Source organism: Salmo salar, chromosome 10, assembly GCF_965601325.2.
Source record: "Salmo salar chromosome 10, fSalSal1, whole genome shotgun sequence".
Lineage (NCBI taxonomy): Eukaryota > Metazoa > Chordata > Actinopteri > Salmoniformes > Salmonidae > Salmo > Salmo salar.
The window spans coordinates 92,544,799-92,567,357 of NC_138300.1; the positions used below are offsets into that span (position 1 = coordinate 92,544,799).

The following is a 22,559-nucleotide window of genomic DNA, read 5'->3' on the forward strand; positions in this document are numbered from 1 at the left end:
TCGTTCAATAGTGGATAACTGCATTACTGTACACACTCTTTGATGCTCCAGTAGAGTTCCGTTCTATATACTGTCCTTCCGTGAGATGACAGAAAGATGCAGTGGATGAGAGTGGGTGTGTAGACAGACAGTGGGTGTACCTTGGTAAGTATGCCGTCCTCTCTGTGATTCTTCTGCAGGACATGCTGCAGTGCCAGCTGGATCTTCTGCTGGAGTTTCTCCACCTTCACCTTCTCCTGGAGCCAGGACCGGTCTACACAGAGAAGAAACACACCCATTATCATCACTGCAAGGTTTTCTGAATCTACTGTGGATAAAGGTGTAATACTCAGTAAGACAGCAATCAGTAATACTGATGACTGACCTCTGTGTCTAATTGAGGAACATGCTGGATGGATGATTTTCAATGGAAGTTTGTTTAGAGTAGTTTCAGGGTAAGAAGGTAAATAAGAGACTCTGCAGTGTGTATATGCATGTCTGCCCCCCCCCCCCCCGCCGCCCCGCCCCGCTTGTGTTTGTACTGCCAGTGACACCTACCTGCAGACATCAACACGAACGCGGAGAACAGGGCAATCTCATCCTCAGACAGGTGCATAGAACACAAGTTCTTCCCAAACTCGAAGACGGAGCTGATCAAGTCGTCACAGCCTGCCACAGCAAAGGACACAGACACAGAGAGATGGTTGGGGATGAAGATGAGGCAGTCTCACTCTTGATCTTTATTGGGAGAAAGGCACACAGGCAGAGAGAGGAGGTGCAGTGCACTGACAGCACAGGAGAGCGTCTGAGGTGGAACTGGCAATGCTTTTACTGACTTTTCCCTCCCAGACTAGTCACATTCTGGCAGTTGGGTGGCATTACGCAACCCAGAATGAGGTCACTAATGAGTCTTTTAGTTAGATCAATTATTGAGGATTGTGGGAGACAGGCTGATGCCAGTACAGCTCTGGAGCCCCATCACTCTGCCTCCCCAGGCCCGAGCCTCTTCTCTATCTGGAGCAGTGTCTGACTGACTGTCTGACTGACTGACTGTCTGACTGACTGACACTGGGAGGCTTGTTAGGGAGGTCACACTCATGACACTGAATAGCACAGCATTGTTACTCTTCAGTCTTGCACACAAGCACGATTGTGCATACACAACACACACACACACAGATCTGTTTAGGCTTTCATACTACAGTTTCGCACTGCCGCAAGGACACATTCATTTCCTCCAAAGGCATTTGGATGCACGGGAAAATACACTGTGGAGTGTCTTAGTAATGACATGGCATTCAAAAGCAAATGCTATTTGCTTACACCTGCCGTATTCTATGGCACTTTCAATGATGGTTTTGATATAACTCTCCCAAAAGGCACTCAATCTGGATTTATTTATTCCATCTTAACAGGAGCCATATGCAGCAGCAGTGGCTCAGTAACAACTCTATTCTGCCATATGTATCCACTGGGGAGAGGAGAGATCCAGGTGAGGTAAGGATGAGTTCTCAGTGTTAGCTTCCTGGACCTCAAAACTTTGTGGAGGGACATAAAGAGATACGCCAACTTTGACTGTTATATGAAGCAATGCATGCTTACACAAACACACACACGCTCACACTTGTGCACACACGTGCACGCCCCAATGCACCGCACACACGTGCACAGGGTTGAACATTTGGAGCACTTACCTAATGACTTAAACACATCAGGCCCAGCATACTTTCCATCGAAATAGACTGTGTTGTTTTGAGAGTCGAAGGCACGGCACATTCTCACAAACACAACCTCCAAAGAGCCTGCAGAGACAGAAATAACATCATGCTAAATCCGGGTTCTTCTCTTCTACAGATCCAGTTAGAGTTGCCAGTCAGGCATCACTATAGGCCCAACACATCATATGCACTGTTTTGTGTTTTCTCCTCTGTCATTTACGTGTTATACCCCCTATTCCTTTTAAACAGAAACCCATGACATGGAACAAGTAATAGCATTCCATTTCTACACATTTTTCTTTCCCCCTATAAGAAAGGATGTTGAAACATGATGCTGTGTACTGCTGCGCTGTGTGGGACTGGATCAGAGGATAAAAGAGAGGTAATAGAAGCTGTTACTGCGCTTTATGAGGCGGCACTGGTTTAAAATGTCACGGTAGACAAGGGATCTCTGTCACCATTTTATTATTACTATTGGCAGTGCTAATGCAAATAAAATCCCAGGGAAATACCCACAGGAGGCGGATGTGTTTGTTTGTGTGTGTGTGTGTGTGTGTGTGTGTGTGTGTGTGTGTGTGTGTGTGTGTGTGTGTGTGTGTGTGTGTGTGTGTGGTGTGTGTGTAGTCAATGTGGCATCTAGCTCGTGTCTCAGCTCAGGAAAACTGTAGTCCCTCTAATGCAGGGTTCCCCAACTGGCAGCCCGTGGGTGATTTTATTTGTTCCCCCAGGTTTTCTGAACAAAAAATAAATACAAAGAACGTCACTAGTGTATTTATTTTTGTATTATTATTTTCTTGTTGCACATAAAAACCAGTAAATCAGCTCCAAGTGATTTTAATTCTGGAAATCTGTTCCAAAGTATTCCCACGCATAATAGAGAGATATACTGTATGTGATCGTATATAAATGTAAGCATGGTTCGAAATGATTATGTTTTCGTTAAATATTATATCTGTTTGGGCTTCTTGCGATCAATTTGCACTTTACAAATTATTTGTAATTATGTTCCAGCGCCCTGACCATCCGTTCAATAAAAACTTGTTGATGTTCCCTCCTCTAATGCCTATAAACCTGTGTACTGTTATACAGCAGAGGGACAGGAGCAGGGGGACAGAGGGAGGAGGCAGGCAGGGTGGAGTCTCCTGGCTCTGTGAAACACAGTCAGTCTGTGAGGGAGGCTTTGTGTAGTCAGGTCAGCTACGCCCTTGTGACAACGCCTGAGGGGGAGACGGGAGTTTGAGGGGTGGTGGGGGAGAGACGGCGGTGAGCCGTGTTGACGGGCTGTCATACCTGCTTTCAGCAGCACTATCTGATCGTTCTGACACAGCTCCATGAAGCCGTCGATCCGCTTGGCAAACTCCACCACGTACTGGATGGCCTCTGTGATTTTGATAGCACACAGCTGCCACATGACCTCTCGGGGCTAGAGGGACGGAAAGAGAAAGGGTTATCTGCTGTAGAACAGATGGGATTAGCTCTGTTGTGTCTATAGAACAGTGAGGCAGGTAAAGCAGTTCTGGTGTGAGTACTGCTTTGTGGTAGTGATAGTGGTGATGCTGGTGGAAGTGTAGTGTACTGTCCAGTACCTTGGTCTGGTAGCTCTCCATCTCCTCCTGCAGGAAGGCCTGCCAGGTCATCTGCTGCAGCTCCTCTCTCAGGTACTGACACGTCTCCATGTGAGACTTGGAGATGTTCTGGGCCAGGTGCTCTGCAACACAACCAAACAGCACAGCACAGCACATCACAACAGTGTCAGACCTGAACGCTGCTCAAGGGGAATGGGAGGAGCTCACAGATGAACTATGCCACATGAAAATATGATTTATTTACAGAGCTTCAACTAGGAGGTGGAGAGCTTGGGCTTTATTTGACTGGGAAGACGCTTGTTGACATTTCCTTTTACTGCCTCCAGGAAGCTCCCAGCTGAAGGTTCTGCCAAACCCAATCTAGTTATGCACGGGAAGGAGGGGCGGTCAGCCACACAATATTACTCATTGAAACAAAGGTCACATTTGCTCAGAGAGAAATATTGAGTATAAGAATTTAAATGGTTTTGAAAACACATCTGTTAAAAGGAGTTCCAAGGCACAGGGGAGCCTAAAAAAATGATTTCCCCAGACGCGTGCCCTGCTGGATCCTGATTGGCCCTAATTAATGGAAACTAATTACAAAAAAGAGGCTCTTTTAATGAGTGTTGGAGATGAGTCTCCAACCGCCTGCTATTTTAAGCAACCTTTGTGTCATTTGCCCCACGGTTGAGTTGTTCTCCCTCCTCCTCCCCCCTCTCCTCTCCCATCTCCCCCTTACTCCTCACCTAGCTCAGCCATGGACACAGTGGGGGATGTCTCTCCGTTGGTAAAGGAGCAGTAGGGGAAGAAGCCTGAGCCGGGGGCGAAGTCGCAGATGGGCTCGGGCTTGATGCCGTTGATGTCCAGGCCGGACTGGTCAGGGGAGGGCTGGATGTCCAGGTAGAAGCTGCTGACTGCTGAGTCGGGCTTGCTGCCGTCAGGGGTGTGGCCATCCATGTAGCCACTGAGGTCGTCATGGAGCTCTGTGAGGCCATTGGCCGAGAGGCCGTAGGTGGGTGTGAGCGGCTCGGCCTCGCCGGGCTGCTGCTGGTGGTCACGCTGCGCCTGCTGCAGCCGGTGTTTCTGCACCTCCGCATACAGGCTGTCCCGCTGCTTCTTCGACATGCGCCCAAACTTCACCGCTGTAGGGAGAGAGGGAGGGAGTAGACTCTCCTTTACTACTGACACATTGACATAGCACTCACCTGTGACTCCAGTTTAGCCTCTCTATAACAGGTAAGATTTGTGATTTCAGGAAGTATTAGTGGCACAATCAGCGTTACGAGACCTTCAACACTAACATCCTACTTGCATGAGAACTACCCCGAGAGAGCAACCTACAGAATGACTCACAGCTTCCAGGCCACTCAGACACGAGACAGTTTGTTTAATAGAGCCCTGCACACTAAACAGAGCTGGTCCTGAGAATGAGCCGCCTCGGCTCAGAGTTCTGGGGTCTGGCAGAGTGTCAGATGGCCCGTGAATGGACAGAGTGGAAGTAAGCGGAGCAGAGGGGAGCGCGGGCAGATGGACTCTGGTGTGCTGAGTAAATGCAGGAGTCACCTTGGCCTGTCCTGATTGTGCGCGCGTGGTCTGTGTGTGTGTGTTTGCGTGTGTGCCTGCGTGTGTGTGCATGTGTGCGTGTGTCCATGTGTGTGAGCAGCGGAAAGGCTCTAAAGGCCTGGCCTGATTACAGGCTCCTCTGATCCCTCCAGCCCAGCCCAACCCAATTCAGCCCAGCCACATGCCCTGCAGGAGGTCCCTCCTCCCCCATAGACACTCACCTGTGTGCTTCCATTACTGCGCCTCAGCTGCACCAGTCCAGCACTAATGACACCTCCTAACGACCCTCTGTTCATCAACCCTACTTTCTGTCACACCTGCCAACTTACTGCACAGCCACGCCAGTTACTGGTGGAAATTACACAGACAATGACGTCTGTCTAGTCCACACTTCTCTACTCTAGCCACTCTGGCGTTTATGATATAACAATCTGTCACATCTATCTTTCATTAAAAAAATATCATAGAACAATTGGATTATCTACCCATAATGCCCTATTCACTTTCATGTGTTGTCCTGTCTTGAAAGTGTGTCCGTCCCCTCCCCTCTTGTTGACGGTGGTACGTACCGTCCCTTGACATGCCCACTGCCAGACATTTCTGCAGCCGGCAGTGCTGGCAGCGATTGCGGCTGGTGCGGTCGATCAGGCAGTTCTTCTGACGGGGGCATGAGTAAGCCGCATTGCTCTGCTGACTCCTCCTGAAGAAGCCCTGAGACAGGAGAGAGAGAGGGAGTGGAGACAACCATGCTTACAATATGAACCACAGTAGTCCTGCTGTATCCAATGACTGATAGGCTTTTATTTCTCTAAACGTTGCGTTTTACTGGGTACTTATTGACAGGATTCATCACTATTGAGGGTATTGTTGCTGAAATAATGTAGAATACTGAACTGCCATTGTGTTGCAGGCTATTGTGTTCTAATGTCAGTTGTATAGAGAGCAATGTCGTTTTATTGAAGGGGTAGTGTGTTTGGGTATGATCATAATTGTAGACAGTATTTTTCTATAGTTTGCGTAATTAGTGTTGATTAATAACAGGGCTCCAACACGTGCAGTGCTAAAAGATGTCATACACACACCGATTGGAATCCTCATCCTTTGACTTAATGAATTGATTCCAGCACATCATTAACATGCCCCACTCCACTTCTCCATACACATATGTCTTAATTATCTGCTCATTGGCTGTTTAATTACAAGAAAACAGCTGACAGCTGCCGAGTTGCTTTATAATGGCAGCCATTACGGGAGCCTGGCTAGAACTGCTGGTGACAAGCAGCACTCTTTAATAATGCTCTGATTTATGGTCCAAACTCTTGTACTCGCACATATCATTAAATGCCTCTCTGCCTGGAGTAATTAGCAATCATTAAAGATACATTTCAGCAGTTTATTCTTCAGCGTTTTGTTTCTCCAAGGCAGCTAGCTCTTGTCTGAGGCAGAGAGAGAGAGAGAGACTCTGAGGAGCAGCTGAAAGAGCTTCTGTCTCTCTGTTATAAAGGTGCTGCTGCCTGTTGGAAGAATATTAATGACTCGCCTAGTGACAAGCACAGGAACAAGAGTACACTAGAAGCACAAAATAAATTCCCCTCACTGTGAATGGCTGGTATATTTGAAACAGTACAAAATCTTGCTTCGATAAAAGCAGCATACTGTAGCAAACAGCCCCAAAAAATAAAAAATTCAAAGCACTTCTTTTGCTGATTTTATTTGAAGGAAAAGCAAGCTGCAGCAGAAGCAGAAACACTGAAGCAGCATGTCCCTGAGAGGGAGAGTCTGTTCAAGGCAGAGGAGTCACTTTGTCCTGCTAAAAGTGGAGCTCTGTGATGTCCTCTGTATGGCTTGACCACTTTAATGATGATGCTCTCTGTGAGTTTACACTTTATCGTCTCTCGAAAGATCGTTTCAAAAGTTAGACAACATGTTCAAAGGTATTTCCTTGTAAGTTCAACTTTTTCTGCTTCCTGTCCCCCCACCCCACCCCAACACCCACATGCTAGTTCTCTGGGTGCTTACCTTACAGCCCTCACATGTTATCACACCGTAATGGATGCCTGATGATTTGTCTCCACAGATCTTGCAGGGAATTATTTCGATTTGAGCTGGAGAGAAGAAAATAAAAAATCAACATTTTGCTGTCACAGTAAAACACCTTCAGTATGTTTAGCATGTTGGTACATGAAAGAGCACTGCACTTCAAAAACATCTCATCCAGTGGCTTTGAATCCTCACTTCCACACAACATTAAATGAATATTTACTGAGTCGTGCATGAAGGAGGCCATTTTGAATCTTCACTGAGCCACCAGCCAACCACTGTAAACACAGTGTCGATTTACATTGCAGGCACAAATGACACAGACTACCATTCACCCACATAACTGAACTTATTCCCCAATGGAAATAAATACTTAATGTTACCTCTTTAACTTCAAAACCCTCCATACCCAAGCAGAAAACCCAGTATGGCCACAAAGAATGATAACCTTCCTATTGGGATGGTGAGTAGCTATATGAGGCCCAGTGAGGTGGGAGTGGATGAAGGCTGTCACTTCAGACAGTAGTAAAGTGCAGTAGAGTTCAGTGAGGTCGATAGTGTTCCGCTGCTGACAGGCCTGTGGGTGATTTAGTGGGCATAGAGGACACAAGCATGGGGGGGACAGGTCTCATCCATCCCGGCCCCCTGCACAGGAGCAGAGCAGCAGGCCACATGGCAGCGAAACACAGAGAGGCATCTCAGACACAGAACCCCCAGTCTGTCCTACAGCTCTCATGCTTTATCACTGCAGCCTCTGACACAACGTCTCTCTCTGCCTCCACACTAGATCTCTATCTATAACCCAGCTCTCCTCCACAGTGCTAGCATCTCAGACTGCCATTGTTACAGTACGCTGTAGCGCCACACAAACCATACTATCTGATCTACACTGAGAAAAGATTACAGTGGGTTCTTTCCCTGCTCTATAGTGGCTCCTTACCCAAATGCACATACAGTATAGCCAATCAGAGCAAAGAGCACTATCAAACAGCCTACTCTTACTAGTGCTGAAAATGTATAATTTTACTCATGACCCATTCTAAACATCTAAAACCAGCTACATGTATTACATCCATTATAGTATGGCAAGGTATTACAGCAGTCTCTCCCCTAGCTTTATACACCAGGCCTAGAGTCTGTCATATAGGCCAGAGTAGATAGAAGCTCTGTACTACTTTAGTACACCGTCACATCCAATCCCTTCAAATTAATTTGATCATATCAAATGGGTCTTCCATCCAGAGGACTCAGAGCCCATTTAATCAGCTGCCTGGGAGCGTCTGTTGTGTCATGTGGATAATGTCGGTGTCCCTGAAGCGTGCCCAAGGGAGGGCCGCTGATCCACCAACCCTTTACCACTATACACACTGTCCCTCCATTCAGGAATCTCTGTTAGCTGGCTCTGTTAGCACTGCAGAAGTCAACAAGACCTCACCTCTACATGCAGAATTAGCCTACATTTCAGTCAAATGAACAAAGAGAGCAGTGGCACACACACCAGTCAGTTATCATATGGAAAACACCTCGGATGACTGGGTATCCTGCTGTACAATAGGGGATAATGCCCATAGTCTGCCTAGACTACAGGGAAAACAAATCAGGAGCCAGGTTTTGACACGCTTGCTGAGAGGGTTACTTTATAAATAATCATTATGAATTTCTGCATTGTGTCGAGACGGTTGTCGTTTTGGTTATCTCTGTTTGAACACTGGCATTATGGGCAGTGCACTCCATTGTTTGTTTTTGTGCTCTCCCTGCATGAGCATTAGCGGTGCAGTGTGTTGCGACTCCTTTAACATTTTCAGCCTCATTACAAACATAATTTGTTCTGACATGCACTCACAACAAGTGAAGCGTGCTGTAATTAAGGCTGGCTGGGGTTGTGGTGGAGAAACAGGACTGTATTGGCAGGCGCAGGCCACTGGGTGGCAGTGCAGAGCTGTCACTCTGACTGTGGCTGTAGCTGCGTCCTCTCCTCTGAGCCCAGCTTCCAGCTCCCAGCTTCCAGCTCCCAGCTTCCAGCTCCCAGCTTCCAGCTCCCAGCTTCCAGCTCCCAGCTTCCAGCTCCCAGCTTCCAGCCCTCTCGCTTTCCCACGGGCTCCAGGTTCTGAGCTCCAGACTTAGATTGCTGCCCAGGGTAGCTGCGAGATGCCTTCATCTCCCCTGAAGAGGCAGGGCTGGCTGGATGCTCGCTCAGGCCTGACAGAGGCTGTGCCACATCAGGTGAAGGCAGAGGGAGTGGAAACGGCAGGGCTGGGCACACACTGATGAGGATGGCTCACAAAGCCCTATCTGCTGCAGTGAGGCCCTGAATGCACACAGCCTCACCAGATAACACTACTACACAAGCCTCTGAATGCTCGGTGCACTCAACAGTAAAAAAGGGTTTGTCTCCAGTCTAGCTGTGGTAGGCTTTGTGGTTTGCTATGTAAAAGAAAAACCCAATCTAATCACAGTGAAATAAGCTGCTTTCTGGTATAGATTCATGAGGAATAAATACAGAATAATAACAGCATGAAGATCAAATAAGCCATTAAGTCACCGACACCATGGGTTCACGTCAATATCTGTAGCAAGCTGCCATCTTGAATGGCTGGTCCTGGGGCTCCCAGTCAGACTACAATTCGGATAGTGTGAGTGGTTTAAAATTAATTCACACAGGGGGAGATGGTCAAACAGAAAGGCCTTGTGCCTAAGTACTTCAGATCTGGAAGTCAATAGCTATTGACAGAAGCCATGGTGTTAACTGCCATTGTGAAGCTCGCTGCTGGCTCTCTGTCTGGGCTTGACCATCGCTGCTCACTGCTGATGATCACATTCACAGCGCCTGCCTGCCTGTCTCCATGCCTCTCTGCCTGCCGTGCTCCCTCCCTGCCTGCCTGCCTGCCTGCCTGCCTGCCTGCCTGCCTGCCTGCCTGCCTGCCTGCCTGCCTGCCTGCCTGCCTCCCTGCCTGCCCGCCTGCCAGGCAGCCCTGCCTGCTCTGTTTAGGACATCAAAGCCAGGCACAGTGAGACGGCCATCCTAAAGCCCAACTGAGCAGCCTCCCATTCCTCATAGCGCTGTGAGATTGCCTCCACACACAGGCCACATCAAAGAGAGGGGGGACCTGCTGACGCACACAGATAATGTACTGTGAATCATACGGCAGCATTCACAAAATACCCATCTACAGAAAGAATGAAAAAGGTAATGACTAAGATCCTCGGTGGAGGATCAACCTCTGGTGTGGGTGGCTTTCGGCTTTCACAATGGCTAGCGCATGCTGAGAGGACTGTGTAGTAGCCAGCCTCATGTAGTGGTGAAGCCTAGGTTTGTCATACGCCGCAACTTGTTAGAGATGCTCTGTCTGAGTCTGTCGCTGTGCAGTTCAAGGACACTGATTCACATCACATAAATGCCCTTTGGAGACTAAGGATGTCAAGCCCTCTCTGTGTCCTCCTCTGCCCTTCACTGTGTACCAAACCACCCTGAGATCAAACCCCACACCAAGATAACACTGCACTTATTAATCCCAGGAAATGAACAGAAAACCGTTTACAAAAGGAAAACAAAGGTTTTGCCTTCCGCATTGCTAACTGCTCCCCGGGACCCTGTCATAGCGTACTGCGTTCTGTAGCTAGCGCTTTAGACCTGACATAAGCACCACAAAGACAGTTGTTGTCAGAGTGAGCATTTTCTCATGCGCCTCTCAAATATGCTATAGTTTCATTTGTACCTGGAGAGCATCGTTTAGGAGGGAGGAAAAGTGTGGTGTTGACTAAATATATTGAAGGTATATCAATTATGTAAAAAGGTTGATCCTTTAATGGTGAATAGCTGATGTGTATTATTCATGTTACAGCGCTACTCATTGGAGACAGATTGTTATCTACAGTTTAGTAGCGAACGTGCTCCACATCATCGCAGGCAAAAAAACAACCTTAAGCAGCTTTTTATTTTCTAATGGTAAGCCTTTTCAGAATGGCATTCTTCACACCCAAATGATCCCAGATCTTACTCAAGTAAGGTTTTTTGAATTTGTGCTATACAAATGAAATAGTGCAGGAATATGTGCTGGGCAGTGCAAATACTGACATAAACAAATCACTACAGAGGCTCTCCAAGTTATTCCTACTGCACACTCAGATTTTCCTGGACAACTGGACTACTGACATAACGTTTAGAGGATTAGGATGCTCCCTTACATTACAGACACAAACTGAGGCTGGAAGCTTAACCCATTACTGGGCTGTGGCACAGCTTCTCGATCATTTCTCATGGATGACTACGCCTACTACAAGGGTGTTACATACAGAGTAATACAATATACAACATATCTCTGAGTGATGGAAGACCTCCTAGAGTAAGGTGTAATGTCTTCATCTGCCTCTTCATTGGACACAACATCTGTTGTGTCCAATGGATCATTCATATTAGATGGATCATTCTTTTTAAGTGTATATTTGTGGTAAGAGGCAGAAAACGTAAGACTGCAGTTGTAGTGGTGGGCATGTTTTAAGGGTATGGATGTGGTTCTGCATCCCTTTATTGAGAGACAGCAGGGAGACTGATTGTGTGTGTGTGAGGGGGGGGGGGGCTGCCTGTGTGTTGACAGCTGTCAGAGGCCAAATGATGCAAACCAGTGGGCTCATGTTGGAGATTATGTAAGTGATTGGACAGCAATGCTGTGTACAGGTCAGCATTATGGGCAGATTAGCAATGGCTCTCCGATCCAACAAACAGGGACAAATAACAGTTTAATAACTTTCTCTGCAAAACATTTCACAACAACAACTAGGCAAATGTTGAAAAATAACACTTGACTACACACAGGACTACAATACAGAAATATATTAGTAGAATCTCTATCTAGATACAGTTTACACCGGCAAAATATCGTTGGTACGACGGGTCAGTCGACTAGCTGGCAAGTGCACAGTAAGCCACATTTTTATATTGTAGTTTCCCCACATTTTGACTGCTAGATTAATTTCCCCCTTTGGCAATGGAGATCAGCTGTAGTTTGATAAAGATAGTCTATGCTAAATTGAAACCCATGATAGTCAGACAGACAGCAGAACAAGAGCTAGAATCAGATCCTGCCTCTATTCATCTGCCAAGGCGCTGCTGTCATGTTGTAGTCTAACGGAACAGAACGAGCACTTTTTTATTCCCAATTGCACAGCAGAAGAAAGGTTATTTGAATGTCAGTGGCAAAGGACAGCAGTGGTACAGAGCACAGACAGAATAGTATAAATGTGTTATTTGTTTGGGGACTGGAGCCTGTTGGCTTATTACCATGAGTCTGTCCTCATGACATTTCTACTTCAGTGCAGCTCAGAGATATCAGATTCAGATATTCACCTGCAGAGGAAAAGCCTGTATCATAATTTTAAAGCGCCTCTGTCCGTTCAACACGCAAACCAGCCAACAATATTTAGACCATGAGGACTAGAACAGAGAAAAGCTGAATTTAGGCATTATTAATGTCTATGCTGCCTCCTGCTAATTCCTCTCTATCAACTAATAGCCTAAGCTATGATCCCCATCATTCAAGATATTCTACTTTCAGTGGAACAGCTCTGAGCTTCCCTATTATTCCTGTATAGCACTGCAAACTGAAATGACTTTGCTAAAACCCAGGTCTGGACGATAGCCCTGGGCTGCTTTTGGGATGAACTCATGCGTGTGTCTCTGTGTTTGTTTGTGTGTGAGGCCATTAATATTTCAACACCGCCCAACCTGGGATGCCTGTACAACACAGCAGCACTTCTCTGCCTCTGTTTTTACCTGACTGCCTTATTGAAATGCATTCTGACACCCTCAATGCGGGGGAGCAGAAGAGGGAAAGAGTATTCCCAAACCACAGCACGAGACATCTCTCTCCATGTCTTTTACTCCGCCAGAGGAACAGTAATTTGGGATTTAATTTATGTGTTGTTATGGCAAAGATTGACGAGCTTCCTGACTGGGAGTCTGTGTGTTGCACTCTAGGGGAAACAACAAAAGCCTTGGTTTACAGAGCAGACGAGTGCCGTGAAGTGGAGAATGTGTGGTGGCGCTCTCCTCCCGTCCCCGGCACGGCCCGCCCTCCTCCACCTGAGCTCCCTCTCTCTTTCTCTCTCTCCCCCCCTCCTCCCCCTTCCTCTGATCAGTGACAGGTGAAGCTGGGCCCTGGTACAGGGGACTCCAGTGCCACGGGGCATGCCCCCTCTCCCTCTGTCACTGTGTGTCTGGGTCCCAGTCCCAGAGGAGGACAGGAATAGGAGGGAGAGAGAGCCACACTGCATGCTCTGCTCTGATGCCACAACACAGTCAATCTGGAGACTGCTGCACGCACTTATGTATTCATTCTGATTCTGCCTGCTCTGTCCCTGATCCCAGTTAGTCATAGTGAGCCGTGAGAGATGGGAGGCAAACAATTTGCAACAGTTAAATGGAATGAAATGAATCTTCATTTAAAAAAGCGAATGTTTACACGCTTTTAGAACACACTGTGTGTACTTAGTCATCTCTCATACAACACTGAATGTAGAGTGTTGTTGTTTATTTTCTTGGCAGATACATACTGAAACATGGCACTGGACTGGAACTCAAAATCACTGAGGCTGAAATCACAGAGGACCAGAAGATAGACTGCTTCAGGAGCCATCCATTCGAAAGCTGTTTAAATTCAGAGTTATGGTGGGGGGGGGGCGTCTTCTCTCCTACTCTGGCTTACAAAGTTTTGTTGGCCACTTGAGCTGAGCAGGCTGTGGTTAAAGGCTTGATTGAGGCTTGTCATCAGCACAGTGATCTTAGTTAAGAACCTCTCTACCTCCATATCCCTGGAGGCCAGGCCAACATACTGGCTTCGGAATACACAGAGACATATAAGGAATGAAAGCTTCAAAACATCCAGTGCAATTATACAGTGAGAATTCTACATAACAACAAAGAAGCTTGTTCCATTGCACAGGGGAATTCACCATTGTCACGCCGTACCACTTCCTTTCTCCTGCAATTGCTGCATTAATATGCATTTCTGTAAGAACCTTGACTGCTGCTGAGCTTCATTGAATATGTTCCTTACAATAAACTATATTCTTCACAGACAGACGTAAAGTTATGTATGACAACATACAGCAGACTGACATCCAGACAACGTCCTGTGGGTGTTGCGTGTGCGCTAATAATGTGGTACATTTGGATGTTACATCTATGTGGAACGTGTGTGATACTGAATCTACGTGTGGGGTACTGAATATGTGTGTGGGACATGTGTGCAGTGTGTGTGTGTGTGTGTGTGTGTGTGTGTGTGTGTGTGTGTGTGTGTGTGTGTGGTGTGTGTGTGTGTGTGTGTGTGTGTGTGTGTGTGTGTGTGTGTGTGTGTGTGTGTGTGTGTGTGTGTGTGTGTGTGTGTGTGCATGCGTGGAGGGAACATGTGTATAAATCCTGTCTGCTGGGACATGCCCATGGCAGACGGTGTGTGAGAGGCTACTGTCCCTCCGTGGGGGTGGAGGGGAGGGAGGCTGGAGGTCCCAGCTCAAGCTGATGCCCAGGGTCAGTGGGTGAGGGGCACAGAGCCAGAACACACATGGAGAGCAGGCAGGGAGATTACTTCAGCTGACAGTAATTGTCCCTCTGTGCGCTCCTTAGGAAAACCTGTTTCCACACACTGACTAACTTCCACAGACTGGCTCCAGATAGCAATCATCAGCTTGAGGGAAGCTCCACATGAGCAAGAGGTAATGGAAGGGATACTGTGTTGTAGCCAGGGGTATAGGGCTAACGTAGCTAAACACTTGGTCCATACCATATACACACAATATAATAGGGATGCTTTTCCCTCTGACCCTCAGCTAAACATCATGGTGGCCTTGTGTGTCAAGACATGAATCAAACAGCAGCCACTGAGTATGTCACAGTCCTTCCTAACTATAATATCAGCTTACACAACATGTCCTGTGGATTGTACTGTGCAGCACAGTGTGATGTACCTCACGGCTAGCTATCATTCTGTTGCTAGAGGGATGTTTATGGAGGCAGCAGAAAATAATGAATTATAAGAAGTTTTAAAGATAATAGAATTCATACATTGTGACAGAAAACACTGTTGAAATGAAATTGGAATGCTACAGATACAATAGATGGGCTGCTGAATAAGTGGTTGCTTTGAATGACTTCCTTTTAGAGAATGTTGTCACAGTGCTTTCACAATGGATATCATTATATTTATGTCCGAGCCTCCATTACACAACAGTTAATACTTGTAGTAGACTGACAGGTGACATTACACCACCTCCGCCACTCTGTTTGAAGGTCCTGTGTTCTCATCAGCACGGAAAGAGAAGGCAAGGACAGGCAAGATGAATTACATCAACGGCCAGGCGATACTTCCAGGGACGTGTGATTGAGACAAATGGGCTTGATACATTAGCAGGGATACTAAATCCTGTCCCCCACAGATCCAGGGGAGATAGAGCTGAAACTAGAGGCACCCAATCTTTCCAGGGATCAGCAGTGTCATGGAACCTCAGAAAGAGAGCTTTTTCAAACCCTGGAACCAGTCACTGTCGCACTACATTTTCACGTGGCAGTTTTGTCTTCCACCGTGCAAGCCCTACTCAGATACCTGGACTTGGTTCTTTCCTGCAGGTGCAGAGAGTGAAATGGAAAGTGTGTGAGAGCGAGAGACGTTATGGTTCCGTTCAGGAAACCCTTCGCTTTCAGTGTCTTACACTGTGAACACTTCCATCACGCATCATTTATCTTTAATGACACTAAATGTGCAAAATGATTTGACTCCAAACACTTGATTGCCATAATGTTAAATATTTATTTCTGATCAAATTTGCAAGGCACATTAAAATCTATTTATTTATTCAATTTTCCTGCTGGTAGTATTAATCTGTCTGATTAAAGCCAAGTGAATTACTATGAATGTGAATGTAGTCCTTATCATTGTAGAAACCACTTTTATAATGCTGTAAAACTACCATTTATTATCAGGTAGATAGTGTATCCTACTGGATTCATTACCATTAAACAATGTTACTTTTTTTAAATACACATGCATTCCTGGGTATGCAGAAGTACTATTTATTTTTCCCCATTCCCTGCAGAGGACCTGCAACACAACAGTAGTTCTATGCTCTTTCCCAGTCGAGCCATGCTGTATGGAGCACATTCCCAGATAACCGAGGAGTATGAGAAGTCGTCTGCTGCCACACAAAGTTCAGACTGCTTAAAGCGTGTGAGGCACAGTCCCGCTGCACCACTGTTTTCATAGCCCTATAAACACTGGTCTGGTTTTGTTTAACATGGCAGAATTAAGCAGCCATGCAAAAAGCATCCTTCTCACCTTGCACGCTTGTTTGCAGAAGGGGGGCAGAGCAGAGCGTTCGCTGCCTATCTGCCTGCTACCTTTAGGTGAACCTACTTCGGTGACTGTCAGGGAATGTACCATGGAGCATAATCCCAGGCAAATAAAGAAGCGCTAAGATTAATGATGGCATAAACACATCCCAAAAGCCCTGGAATAATAATCAGCTCTTCAGCCCATTCTGTTCCGATGCAAAGTCAGCACACTGGGCACAGACGTCAAATCAACGTTTATTCCACATTGGTTCAACGTAATTTCATTGAAATAATGTGGAAACAATGTTGATTGAACCGGTGTGTGCCGAGTGGGAGCTGAGAGCCAGTAAATCCCTCCCTCCCCACCCCACCACCTCGCATCGCCTCAACCAGGAAGCCGCCATGCTTTGTTGCTTCATCAACACCAGGAAGCAGTCAATACTTTCCACTGGAGAGGCAGGATACGCCGTACAGGGTACACTGGGAGAGAACTACTGAGCCAGAGCTGGAGACAGACAGGGACTTCCACAGTATTACAGTGACTCTCCTCTCCTCCCCCTCCTACCAGAGCCTGCCAAGGCCACAGCTGGCCCTCAGAGCAAGGCCCACAGCGCTCGCCTGTCACACCCACTAATGAAGACAGGACGGTTTGTCATAAAGCTTCCTTTCTAACACAATCTTGATGAGTCTGTCAACCTTTTTTTCACTACAAGTTCTCAGAAGACAGGAACTTCAAGACAAAAACAGTTTAGTTGACGTCAGGAAAGAGAAAAAAAATCTTTGCGCTGGTATATACAGCAATAAATCACAGGTCCAAACCAAACAAGGCCATTAAAACGTCATCATGAGCATGCTCCTGTCCCCAGGTCCGCGTGTCCCTGTCATCTCTATGGAATGTGCAGCTTAACAGTTGGTTCCCCCAAGACAACCCCGTCTCTGATAAGGCCTCTTACAGTATAAAGGGAATCAGGGAAGTGCGGAGTCAGGTCTGATACAGGCAGAGAGGGGAGTGGGGAGAGAGGGGAGGATAAGAAGTCGGGGTCCAGGCCAGGGTAGGAGAGCGTGGGACGTGGAGCTGGGGTGGGGTGGGAGGGCTCCCTCTCCAGGAGGCTGCTCCCCAGCATGAGCACAGAAACAGCCCCCCTGCCTAATGAGGGGTGAAGTGGAGCCCCCTGTGGGACACCCCCAGGCACATTCATTAGGACATGAAAAAGTATTTCCCGAGGCAGAGCAGGCACCCGCCTCGTCCCAGACATGTTTAATTTAGGGCCATGTGAAGAGAGGCCAGAATGGCCATGTCCGATCTACCAGGCCAAGGGAGGGGCTGCTGAGCCTGAGGAGGAGAGAGTACTTTACTGCAGTGGTTCCCAAACTGTGGGTCGGGACTCACTTGTGGGTCACGGGATGACATTTTCTGTGCATATATATATATATATATATATATATATATATATATATATATATATACACAATATATATATATATATATATATATATATATATATATATATACACATTACCAGTCAAAAGTTTGGACACACCTACTCATTCAAGGGTTTTTCTTTATTTTTACTATTTACTACATTGTAGAATAATAGTGAAGACATCAAAACTATGAAATAACACATATGGAATCATGTAGTAACCAAAAAAATGTTAAACAAATCAAAATATATTTTATATTTGAGATTCTTCAAAGTAGCCACCCTTGGCCTTGATGACAGCTTTGCACACTCTTGGCATTCTCTCAGCCATATTAATGAGGAATGCTTTTCCAACAGTCTTGAAGGAGTTCCCACATATGCTGAGCACTGGTTGGCTGCTTTTCCTTCACTCTGTGGTCCAACTGATCCCAAACCATCTCAATTGGTTTGAGGTCAGGTGATTGTGGAGGTCAGGTCACCTGATGCAGCATTCCATCAATCTCCTTGGTCAAATAGCCCTTACACAGCCTGGAGGTGTGTTTTGGGTCATTGTCCTGTTGAAAAACAAATGATAGTCCCACTAAGCGCAAACCAGAATGGGTTGGTGTATCGCTGCAAAATGCTGTGGTAGCCATTCTGATTAAGTGTGCCTTGAATTCTAAATAAATCACTGACAGTGTCACCAGCACAGCACCATCACACCTTCTCCTCCATGCTTCACAGTGGCGACCACACATGCAGAGATTATCTGTTTACCTACTTTGCATCTCACAAAGACACAGCGGTTGGAACCAAAAATCTCAAATTTGGACGTATCAGACCAAAGGACAGATATGATGAAACTGACTCTCATGAGGACCGCCACAGGAAAGGAAGACCCAGAGTTACCTCTGCTGCAGAGGATAAATTCATTACAGTTACCAGCCTCAGAAATTGCAGCCCAAATAAATGCTTCACAGAGTTCAAGTGACAGACAGGGTTGGTATATTATTTTGTAAAATACCAAGTCCATATTATGGCAAGAACAGCTCAAACAAGCAACAAAAAAAACGACAGTCCATCATTACTTTAAGACATGAAGGTCAGTTAATTCGGAAAATTTGAAGAACTTTTAAAGTTTCTTCAAGTGCAGTAGCAAAAACCATCAAGTGCTATGATGAAACTGGCTCTCACGAGGACCGCAACAAGAAAATAAGACCCAAAGTTACCTCTGCTGTCCATTAGAGTTAACTGCATCTCAGATTGCAGCCCAAATAAATCCTTCACAGAGTTCAAGTAACGGACACCTCAACATCAACTGTTCAGAGTAGGCTGCGTGAATCAGGCCTTCATGGTCGAATTGCTGCAAAGAAACCACTACTAAAGGACACCAATAAGAAGAAGAGACTTGCTTGGGCCAAGAAACACAAGCAATGGACATTAGACCGGTGGAAATCTGTCTTTTGGTCTGATAAGTACAAATTTTTGATTTTTGGTTCCACCCGCCTTTGTGAGACGCAGAGTAGGTGAACAGATGATCTCCGCATGTGTGGTTCCCACCGTGAAGTATGGAGGAGGAGGTGTGATGGTGTGGGGGTGGTTTGCTGGTGACACTGTCTGTGATTTATTTAGAATTCAAGGCACACTTAACCAGCATGGCTACCACAGCATTTTGCAGCGATACACCATCCCATCTGGTGTGTGCTTAGTGAGACAATAATTAGTTTTTCAACAGACTGTGTAAGGGTTATTTGACCAAGAAGGAGAATGATGGAGTGCTGCATCAGATGACCTGGCCTCCACAATCACCCGACTTCAACCCAATTGAGATGGTTTGGGATGAGTTGGACCACAGATTGAAGGACAAGTAGCCAACAAGTGCTCAGCATATGTGGGAACTCATTCAAGACTGTTGTAAAAGCATTCCCGGTGAAGCTGCCTGAGAGAATGCCAAGAGTGTGCAAAGCTGTCATCAAGGCAAAGGTTGGCTTCTTTGAAGATTCTAAAATCTAAAATCTATTTTGATTTGTTTAACACTTTTTTGTCTACTACATGATTCCATATGTGTTATTTCATAGTTTTAATGTCTTCACTATTATTCTACAATGTAGAAAATAGTAAAATTAAAACAAAACCCTTGAATGAGTAGGTGTGTCCAAACTTTTGACTGGTACTATATATTTTTTTTGGGGGGGGGATAGAAAAACACTTTCAGTGTAAACTTAAATGACTGAAACCAAATTGAAAGTATGTAGAAAACATAATGCACCTATATATTTTGTATAATAGCCTATAATCTTTCAGAACTTACAATCAACAAAATAAAAGCTAGACAATCAGGCCCCCATTTATTTTGTCATAATATTTAAGCATAAGATCACAGCATTAGTCAAAATGCGTAGAATTGCAGGAAATCCACTTAAAAACAAACATTTTTCTCAGCTCCATGAGAAAATGTATAGAAATGCAGAAAAATGTGCTTTAAAAGTGCAACATTTTATTTCAGCTCCATGGCAAAATATTTAGAATTGCAGAACATTTGCTTTAAAACTGAAACATTTTCTCTCCACTGCAAAGATTATATTTTTTACTTATTCTTTGGTATGTGTATTGTTTTCCCCCGCTCAACTCTTATGGTGGGTTATGACTCAAAAGACACCTCAATTGGTGGGTCACGAAGCAAAAAAGTTTAGGAACCCCTGCTCCTTAATACATTCTCCTATTGATAGTTAAAAGCGGAAAGAGGTTGTAAGGGTTAACAGCATGCCAAGCCTATAATGGTCAGATAACTAAATTAAACAGGAAGTCAAGTACATAAAACAATATAAAATAAAATAATCCACTGTAGGTCTGTATGAGGTAACAGCAACTAAGAGGGTGTTTTTAAGCTGAGTTTAATTCATTGCATTTTGTTGCATGCTGCTGTTATCGCCTCTCATGCTCAAGGCAAAAATAATAGATTCATTTAGCTAGCGGTGGTTAGTGGAATGGAACTAGGGATTATGATAATGCAGCTTCACGGTCTGCTGGTAGAATAGTAACAAGTATTTTTTACACTACAGGAACTCGCAAATACAATCAAGGTATAATATTCTAAGATATCATATAAAAAAATTCGATATCTGTAAAATCTCAATGCTTTTGTGAACAAAATAGAGAAGGCACAGCTTCAGTCCATTCACACTCCAACAGATAAGCAGAAGAGGGGCATTACAGGGTATCACTCCATGCGAAATAAAATACATCCTTCTTATCCTTGTTCCTTATGAATCATCTTATTTATTAAGACTGTCTCCTTGCCTTGTTAGATATGTAGAACCAATCTCCCATAATTAGCAACTGCTAACCTTTGGGATGCTAATCCCCCGTGAATTCTGGATTTGTACATCAAAGCAGACTCTCCCATATAGCTGGTGCTTGAAATTACAGTCGATTTCAAACCTGCAATTATTTGTATAGCATGGATGCAAACAGCCTCCTCTTTTATGTCTCCCAGAATCCCGTGGGTTTGCAATAAAAAAAAAATCCTTAATCCACTCCAGTGGAATCCAAATATAGAGTTAACACTGGATTCCAAAATTCATATGTGCAGCCAAGTGCCTGCTGTGCACGTAAAGTAGAAAAAGCTTCCTCTTTTGCATCGTAAAGATTTGATTTCTTTGGTGGCTTAGATGCATCCCATAAAAAGCAGGCAATTGCTATGGGGGATAAAATCATTGCCAATTGTCAGCTGTCCTTTTCCCAGGCATTCATTGAAAGTTCATTAAACAATCAATGTCTGCCCCTATGTCTAATGTACTGGCTTGTCCAGGGCTGTGTTAATGGCGTGCTTGCTCTGATGTTTAGATGCTGCAGCAATTTCAGCCCTTTCTCATTCAAGGTCAGGCTAAATCCATTGTGTTGGGAAGGTGGAGATTATACAAAGAGGGAAAACATCTGAGAGAGCCCCCCCCCCCCCCCCCACACACACACACACACACATTCACACACACACACACACACACACACACACACACACACACACACACACACACACACACACACACACACACACACACACACACACACACACACACACACACACACACACACACACACACACACACACACACACACACACACACACACACACACACACAGGAAGCGGGAGAAGGCATCTTTGAGAATTCACAGGGAAGGTGCCTCCAGCGTAAATCTTCCCTAATGAGAGACATGAGTAACACGTGTCAAATATGTGCACCAAAAGAGAGAGGTGGGCTTTCATTCTGTCGATTGAACACATTTTTCCTTCTATCACATCAATGTCATATGTTGTTGTGGATAGGTGTCATAGACTACATCATAAAAAGTGGATTGGATAAGGGCCATACTCAGTCAAATGTATTTGAGTATACAGTGAAATCCAGACATTTATCCTTTACATTATAAAATGTTCTGACATCCACTGGGGCATAAAGAGATTCTATAGTACTTTTGTATACTTTTTAGCCAGTAGTTCTGAAAGTAGCACTCATGAGACAAAAGTGGTCCCTGAAAATTGTGTACTACATCAGATACTGAATATGCAGATATGTGCTACACGTCATTGCTCTCTCTCACGCTCTGCTGTGTGTGCATCATGTGCCTCTTGCTACCTGTCACTCAAATGGTGAGGAGCTGAATCTCATTGGTTGAACTCAAATTGCTAGGGGCTGGACCACATGGGGGAAAATGTAAGGAAAATGACGCAGCACAGTTTCCAGAAAAACAGTGTCTTTCAAACTATGGATTAAGTGGCTAAGTGAGGTAGAACCATAATTCTGCTCATAGATTATGCATGTATGAACTGCACATTGACACATCCAGCCCAAAGCAGGACGTTTAAAAAATACTTAGTAGTCGCCAAAGTTCTGAAGCATGTCTTTAAGGTATTTACATGCAAGATCAAAACAAGGATATGCATCACAAAGGTGAAACAGGAATCAAAATA

At 45.3% G+C, this 22,559-nt stretch overlaps 1 protein-coding gene across 2 annotated transcripts in view; it reads right to left on the reverse strand.

Moving 5' to 3' along the window:
* Positions 1-22,559, reverse strand: part of roraa (RAR-related orphan receptor A, paralog a) — a 307,181-nt gene that overhangs the window by 6,754 nt on the left and 277,868 nt on the right. For both annotated transcript variants that reach the window (XM_014124802.3, XM_014124804.3), the window contains 8 exons: positions 6,848-6,933; positions 5,398-5,539; positions 4,012-4,407; positions 3,284-3,405; positions 2,988-3,120; positions 1,674-1,781; positions 538-648; positions 141-253 (listed from right to left, as the gene is read on the reverse strand). In XM_014124802.3, coding sequence (XP_013980277.1) covers positions 141-253; positions 538-648; positions 1,674-1,781; positions 2,988-3,120; positions 3,284-3,405; positions 4,012-4,407; positions 5,398-5,539; positions 6,848-6,933 — 1,211 coding nt within the window. The remainder of the gene's footprint in view (positions 1-140; positions 254-537; positions 649-1,673; positions 1,782-2,987; positions 3,121-3,283; positions 3,406-4,011; positions 4,408-5,397; positions 5,540-6,847; positions 6,934-22,559) is intronic.